Source organism: Vigna angularis, chromosome 5 (genome assembly GCF_016808095.1).
Source record: "Vigna angularis cultivar LongXiaoDou No.4 chromosome 5, ASM1680809v1, whole genome shotgun sequence".
Taxonomy (NCBI): Eukaryota; Viridiplantae; Streptophyta; class Magnoliopsida; order Fabales; family Fabaceae; genus Vigna; species Vigna angularis.
Window position 1 is genome coordinate 1,101,876 of NC_068974.1, and position 8,421 is coordinate 1,110,296.

General features: G+C 32.7%; 1 protein-coding gene across 1 annotated transcript; it reads left to right on the plus strand.

Moving 5' to 3' along the window:
• The first annotated feature begins 206 nt into the window (after window positions 1–206).
• Window positions 207–6,707, plus strand: LOC108338940 (E3 ubiquitin-protein ligase BIG BROTHER). The gene is made up of 8 exons (XM_017576021.2): window positions 207–354; window positions 615–812; window positions 1,717–1,945; window positions 2,369–2,406; window positions 4,438–4,482; window positions 5,211–5,338; window positions 6,156–6,264; window positions 6,430–6,707. Exons 2-8 carry the CDS (start codon window positions 672–674, stop codon window positions 6,478–6,480), a joined length of 741 nt encoding a protein of 246 aa, XP_017431510.1. The 5' UTR covers window positions 207–354; window positions 615–671; the 3' UTR covers window positions 6,481–6,707.
• Window positions 6,708–8,421: the final 1,714 nt, after the last annotated feature.

The following is an 8,421-nucleotide window of genomic DNA, read 5'->3' on the forward strand; positions in this document are numbered from 1 at the left end:
TCTTGTGCAAAAGAGAACAAAACAAAATATTGTTGTGTTCTTTATTTTTAGTTTCTTCTTTTATTTTACTTGTTAACCTATTGATGAAATGTGAGAAGATTGTAGATGAAAATAATGATAATTAGTTAGTATAATGTGTTAGTATATAATATTATTACCAGAAAATAAAAATTTAATTACATTTTTCAACTTTCTCCCAGATCAATCCCAAAGAAAATGGCTACAAAAGGAGGAGAACCACATTGCATTTCCATTTCCTACAGAGCATAGAAACCCCCCCTCTCTCTCTCTCACACACACACACACACACTCTCTCTCTCTCTCACTCCTCCAACCATTCTGAATGTGAAGAAGGTAATTCAACTCTCCATCTTCTCGTGTTCTCTTTGTTTCTCCAGAAACACACACTCAATCTCACCCCACACACCAAACTTTTACAAGCATTTTTTTTTTCAATTTTTTTGAGTGAAATTCAGGCCAAACAAACCTTGTTTTCGGTCGGATTCGAAGGTTGTCGCTGTGATTCTCGATGTAGTTCCCTTTAAGAATTTGCTGCTGAAGGCCGTGTTTGGTGAAGTGTAATGTGCTTTTTCTTTCTGTTTTTTTTTTTGCAGTTGTTGTTGAAGGGTATAGTGTAGAGTGGGGTGTTCTATTCTTCTTGGAAGTACAAAATGAATGACGGTAGACAAATGGGGTTGCATTATGTAGACGCAGGTTTTCCTTATGCTGTGAATGAAAACTTTGTGGATTTCTTTCAAGGATTCTCTCATGTGCCCGTCAATTATGCCTTTGCTGGTTCAATGCCTGATCAGGTTTTTCTTTCTTCTTGTTTTTATTTTTGTTTTAAATTTTGGGCCAAATATGGCAAAATTCAGCTTTTGTACTTTTTTTTTTTGTGGGTGAAGTTGTGTGGTTTCCTCGCGATCCTTGACATTGTGGGAAATTGTGGTTAAATGTGGCTCCAATTGGTCGCAACACAGAGTCCCACAAAACTTGACCTTGTCGCTGAAACTGTGCTCACTGACCTGTTTTTTAACCATGCATATCAGGACTAAACTTGTGATTCTGTTAAACTTTTGGGATTAAGAATGTATTATGTTTTTACAGCGACCAAAATCGAATTTCAAGGTATTTTGGGGACCATAAACATGTGATATACCCCTTATTCTTGTTTTTATGTTGTTTCAGTGTTACTGGATGATTTAATGGTTTTGAATCATGCTATCCATCCAGGGATTGCAAATGTGGGTTGTTGTTAGTGTTTATTGAGTTTAAATCTAAATTGAATTTTACTGAAAATATTGGGAGTAAAAGCAGAAATTTCAGTTCTTTTGCTGCTATCATTACAGCTGCTACTCCACAGTTAGATACTTAATAGCATTCACTATGTTTGACATGAAATCATGGATTTCTTTTTTCATTTTTAAATAATGGGAGTTGGATGGTCAAGTACAAGAAATAATGTGAGAATGATGGGTACTTTTCTTTTTGTTGAATTGCAAAGGGGATAGGTAATGCTGCATTTCCAAGTAGCTGTGTCGTGTACATGTGTGTCTCCCTTTTGACCCATTTAAATACTAAATTTTAAGTTGTCATATGTGAATGTGTTGAATTTTGCCGAAAATATTCTCTTTTGTTTTGTTTTATTAACTCATATTTTACTAAGATTCTGTTTTGGTTTGTGAACATAACTATATAATCTTATGTTCTGTCCAGGAAAGTGTCTACTGGTCAATGAACATGAATCCCTATAAGTTTGGATTGTCTGGCCCTGGTAGTACATCTTACTATAGTTCTTATGAGGTAAATGGTCATTTGCCGAGAATGGAGATTGACAGGACTGAGTGGGAATACCCTTCGACAATTACTGCTGTGGAACAAGCTACAGCAGATTCTCCGCCTAGAAGAGATGGAGTCACTAGCATGCAGACCATCCCTGAAGAATGTTAGTGAGAAAATTTTATTTTCTTTTACTGTAAGCAAAGGCCTGTGGCCAAGTTGTTGGTTTCTGCAATTTGGTTGCTGTATTTTTATCACTTTTAGGTCTATGCTATAATCAAGTTAGGGGGGGGGGGGGGGGGGGGGGGTTATAGAGGGGGGAGGGGCTGTCGGGTTGGATGAAACTCGTTATTGGAATTACTATTTTAAATTGCAACTATTCAGAAAAAAACATGAAAATTTTGTGGTAGCGTTTTCATTATTTGGATTTCTTTCGCAAACAATGTTAATCATGCTAACCTTTTAAGTGAAGCTTATTACTTTTGTTTCCCTCACTTCTGAGTTAAATTGAAACTTTTTTTTTTCATTATTTAGGAAATCTATGTGAATCATAGTATGATATATTAACTCTTTCAAATTTCTTTTGCAGGCAGTCCAAATCATCTTGAGTCCAATAGTAGTAGCCAGGTAGGCAGCTTTCTTATTAACCGAGCCACAATTTTAGACCTTACCTATTTGAATGTTGGTTTAATATTCAATCATTTGTACTGGTAGGAACACTGGGTCCCCTATGCTTGAAATTTGGGAGACATTATTTCAATGATAGTTTGGTGTACATGGCATACTTTAATGATAAATTGTGATCTATCTACTGCACACTTTTTTGGATACTTTTAACACTTTTATCAGTTAATGTTGATCAAAATGAATATTACTCAATTTAACTCTGGCCTCTTGGCCAAAATAGTCCATGATTTCAGTTTTTGCAATTAATTTGTTTAAACTTTCAACATTATATCCCTGTAGTTTAAACTTTGGCAAATAGTCTGCATATACTTTCAATGTGTGACAAACAACAATAACCTTATTTCCGTAGGTCATGAGGTCGACTACATGGATTACACTATGCACTGAGCTCTTAATGTGACAGACAAACCCTCTAATTTTTATTTTAGCAAATAGTTTGCCTAAACTTTACTTTATGTCTAGTAATCCTTGTGTTTAATTTTAGGAATTAATAACAGGGGCTTATTTATTATAAAGTTGAAAGCTTTATGGGGTTAGCAACAAACCAAAGTTGTAAACACTGCCAGTTGCACAACAGTCACAGTTATACAGGGTGATTTGCAATTTAACCATAAATTTTACCAAACTTGTGTTAAGCTATGTCTTTTCAGCTTATTAGACTAGGTTCTTTGGAATGTCAGAGTTATATCTTTATAATGCAACTGCTAGCCATTCTCTGCCAGTTTCCTACTTAACCATTTTCCCTCATCTAAACTTTCCAGACCCTAGGCCAATGAGACAAGATGAACAATTCCGCCCATTGTGTCCGTGATTTCTTTTGGGTCCTAACATCATTTACAAAAGTGGCAAAACAATATTTTTATAGATTTTCCCAAACAGCATATGATCTGCTTAATGCAAAGCACCAATGCTTCCATTTCCTTCACATGCCGTATCATGTGCATACCCAATGCTGTGGTACTTTGTGTACTTATCTGATACTTATGTACTGATGATGCCCAAGGAGGGAATGATATTGGCAATAGGCAACGATTGATAGTAACATGTATCTGATATTTGAATCATTTTTTCTTATGTCGTCTAGAAACCAAAAAGGAGTTTTGAAATTAAACATCATTTATTTGTTATTATCATGTCCTGTGGACCTTTGCCTCCTATCTCATCTTCCTTTTCTGGGTATATTTACCGATTGATGACACTTTTAATCAAATAGTATTTGTATTGTTGCCAACAATGTAGTTTACATATGTTGGTTTTTAGACTTGATTTTCTTCCAAAACGGTTTTCATATGAACTGATGTTTTCTATATCATATAAACCATCTACAGTTTTATCATAGCAAGAATTGTCCCCAAATAAACGTTTCTTTGATGAGTAAACTGAGTGATGGGAATGTTACCAATCCAAAAACAAACAAAAAAGTTGTACGGAACTTATGAAGACAATAACGAACCTATTAGCGTTTAGATGTCAGTAGGAAATGGTAGAAGTCTTAGTTGATATAAGTAACTAACCGATTGTTATAACTAACTATTTATATTATACTTTAACTAACCATTAACATTTGGGAATCACTAATTGGGAATGAGTAAAACATAAACAAAACATGACTAGATTTGTTGTTTCTTCTGTACTCCGTTCTTCTACAAAAGCAGGGGTTTTGTACCTCACGCTGGAGCTCAATGTTTGTGTCAGAATTCAATTCACAAAGATGTTATTTGAATCCTCTAAATTGATTTCATGTGCTTCCGTGTATAACTGCTCTCTTATAAGCTTGATCAGAGTGGGAATTATATTATTTAAAACGAAGACTTGAAAAAACATGAGTTGAGATCTCTCTGCATTTCAGTTGCTTAATGTCAAAAAGTAGTTAACCCTTCTCTATGTTGTTTCCAACTTGTAATTTGATAATCAGAACCAGCTTAAAAATTTATCCTCTGAAGCCTTATAATCCTTGGTGTATTTGTGCAGGTCATATGGCAAGACAACATTGATCCTGATAATATGACTTATGAGGTGTGGCACATTAAATGTTTTACGTGTAAATGCTGATGTATGCATGTAGTTTCTTACTTTTAGAATATTGTTTTTCGTCTTTTAAATCATTGTTTATTATATTAGTTTTGTTCTACTAAACATCATATTCAATTAATTCATGCTGAGTCTGTCGGGTAAGCATCCAAAGTTAACATACTTTCTACATTCTCTAATATGTTTAGCAAATTAGGGATTTTCTTAAATTTCTAAATGTTCAATATTATTTCTACATGAGCCAACTCTCTCAAAAGTTCAAGTTGTTTTGTGAACACCAGTGAATATAAATACACCCCAGTCCACTACACAAGCCATTTAGACACAGGTCACCAATACACCTAGTCATCATAGAAGCCTTCATAGTACCATGCCAAGAACCAACTCAAGGTAAAGCACATGAATAAAATAGGTCCAAAGAACGTCAACCAAACAGAAATGGTGCTTTTATATTCTATCAATTTTTATTTGAATAATTATTAAGATAGAACAATGTGTTGCCTTTAAGATTTTGGACTTTGGCATTATAGAAAGAATCCATTTCGTATATGTCTAATAAATTTTGATGATTGAAATAAGGCACGGTGGTTTAACTCTAACTCGGGCTAATTTGTATTTCAATATTTTGAGCTTTCAATTTTATTGGTATGTTGAATATAATTTGAATTAGAGATCATATGAATCAATAGCCGATGATATTTTGTGAGTGACAGGAACTACTGGATTTGGGAGAGGCAGTTGGGACTCAGAGCCGTGGTCTTTCACAAGAACTTATTGATATGCTTCCAACCTCGAAGTACAAATTTGGTAGCTTATTCAAAAGAAAAAATTCTGGGAAAAGGTAAACTCCTGGTTCTTCAACCATTTTTATAAAATAGATGAAAATATGGATAGTAAAAAGTTGAATGAGCGTCAAACACTATATTATATTGTTGAGGAAAATGAGGTGAATGTTATGTGGAAGAGGGATGAAAATTATAATGCTTGATTGCAATCTTTTAATCTTACCAAAGTCAATCTATTGAAAAATATATAGGACAAGTGAAGCTTAAAAATCAATCTATGCTTCATGCCTGTAGTATTTATTAATTTTAGATTTATCAATTTTGTAACTTCCCTTGTTTTCATCATCGTCGAAGTCAACAACCGGTGAATAGAGAAGAAAATTCAATTGAACTTGTCCATTTTTTATTCTGGGTTGATTTCCTCCCTTCCCCTATACGCGTGGAAATATAATGATGCGTTATTTCGTATTGCACTGTTTCGATAGTCTTAATTACAATGACTTGAGTTCCCTACTTCAAATTCGATTCCCAGAGAATTTGATTCATTTTTCTTTAGTTTTCTATGTAGGACTACATTGATTCATAGAAGTTTGATTTTATTTTATTATTATTATTTTCTTTTTTCTGGTTCCTAGGACTTCTGCCTGTCAGATTTATGATAGAGAAATCATATCTGTAAAACAACTTGCATAAAAAATTTTACAACTGAGAAAAAGTTTGAAATTTACTAAATGATGTGATGAAGAGAGATTGACACAGAACATTGTGTATCACATTTCTTTATGATATCTATCTCACCTTTTCCTTGTTTCAGTCTCCAGCTTTATTTTCTACTTTCAGGATATACTGACAGTGAAATTGCTTTGAAAATAGGTGTGTAATTTGTCAGATGACATACAGAAGAGGAGACCAGCAAATGAAATTGCCATGCAGCCATTTGTATCATAGTGAATGCATCACCAAGTGGCTTAGCATTAACAAGGTACACACTTTTTTAAATGCATTTCTTCTTCTCAAGTTCACTTGAATCCTATGTCTTTACCATTTAATACAAGGTACACACATTTCTAATTGCATTGTTCTTCTCAATTTCACTTGAATCCTGTGTCTTTACCATTTGTTGTTCCCATTTGACTTTGTTTTTCAGAAATGTCCTGTGTGCAACACTGAGGTTTTTGGCGAGGAATCAACGCATTAGCATCAAGATGGCAAAAGGGATCCTTTTTGTCCATTAATTTTTGCTTCTCATCCAACTCTCTCTGTCTCTCTTTCATGTTTTCATTTCTTACACGTAGGTAGGTGTAATATGAAGAACTATGGCAGCTCTCAATATATGTTTTGTTTACTAGAACAACCTAATGGAGACTCATCTTGTGTTTAAGGTGTGATTTTGTGTGTATTCAATATATTCTCTTTTAAGCTTTATGTCCCTTTCTTTGGTATTTAGGATTGAAAAATCTGCTTCCTAGTCATTCATCAAGCTGTGTTGGGATTTGGAATAAGAAATCTCATGAGCATGCATAATGGAATTGAAAAATGAAATACATGTGTGGAATGCTCCATAGGATGTGGTAGACAATCATCCCCATATATGTTTAGAAGGTTTTTTAAGGCTTGTAATTGACCTAATTTTTGGTAATTATACTCTTTATTACATGGTATCCAAATGCAAATAAACAATAATCTAGAAAACATTTTTCCAAACACATTTTTCAGCCTTAATTTTTCTTATATTCATCAAATACTAAGACTATTTTTCATTATACATTTAAATCGTTTGCAAATGAAAAAAATCTAAATGTAAGAGGAATTTAATAATTGTACATGGTACTTGACTATCTTTATCTGTGGAACCCATGTCGGCATTGATGATAAAAAGAATAGATAATAAACACACAAAATGACAGTTTTCAATTAATGCCCCTGGTCCCCTTATTAATGGCATTTAGATTGTGTTGAAGATGAATGTACACTGACTAATACATTACTTTCTACATGCTCAATTTTTTCACATAAATGAGGGTCAGTCACAGAGTAACTGCATTTAACCAAAACCTAAAGGCAGTGTCTTCCTGCACCCCCATCAATTTTCTTCATGCACCCCCATCAATTTTCTTCCTGCACCCCATCAAAGTTTCTAATTTTTTTTTATCCAAAATAGGAATGGGTAAGTGTTTTCCAGAATTGATTTAGTGGTTCCGGAAAGTAAAATCCGAAATAATGGGATTCAGTCAAATTTCTTTTTCCAACTTCTCTCCATGTGATGTGAAATGTGTTCAATTGTTTTCATTATCCTTTGTGTATTAATGCTGTAAATGGTACATACATTTAAAATATTGTGTGAATTGCGATACTCAGAGTTATATATTTTAAATTGATTTTATCTCTAATTAATATAAGAGTTTCAATAATAATAAATATATATAAAGATCTTACTGGATTAAAAATGCTAACAATAATGTCATATTTAAGGACTCTTGATATATATTAAAAATCATCAGTATTTTTTAATATTCAGGAGAGATACTACATCATCAAAATAATCATCAAAGAAATTTGACTCGTGATTATTCACATAAATAGTAGTTGCATTAGTTGCACAAAACATAGAATAAGGTTATTTGTTAAACCAGATAGTCTTTAAATGTCTTTGATTCAAGTTACCTGTTATTGTAAGTGATCTTCCTTCACTTTAAACCTCCATTTTTTTTCTTACACTCCCATGAATATGAAAATTTCTGTTTTACCCTTTCGATTTTGTAAGAAGTCAAAAATAATTTTCATATGATACGAACTAAAAGGTTTTTAGATTACATAATTTGAAAAACTTTCGGATCTTATCATTTATAAGTAATTTTTAACTTTTGAATTATACAATTTAAGAGTCATGTTTTTCTTAGAAAAGAACTTTCACATTGCACGATTCAGAAATTATTTTTCTTTTTAGCATTGTGAAATTTATTAATTAAAAATTACTTTTTTGAGAGTTTAGAGATTAATAATTTTTTTTTAAATTATACAACTTAAAAGTTACTTTTGACTTTTAAATTGTATGATTTAAAAATCATTTTTAATTTTTGAATTGCACAAACTGAAAATAAAAAATAAATTTTCAGATCTTGTAATTTGTTTTTTTTAA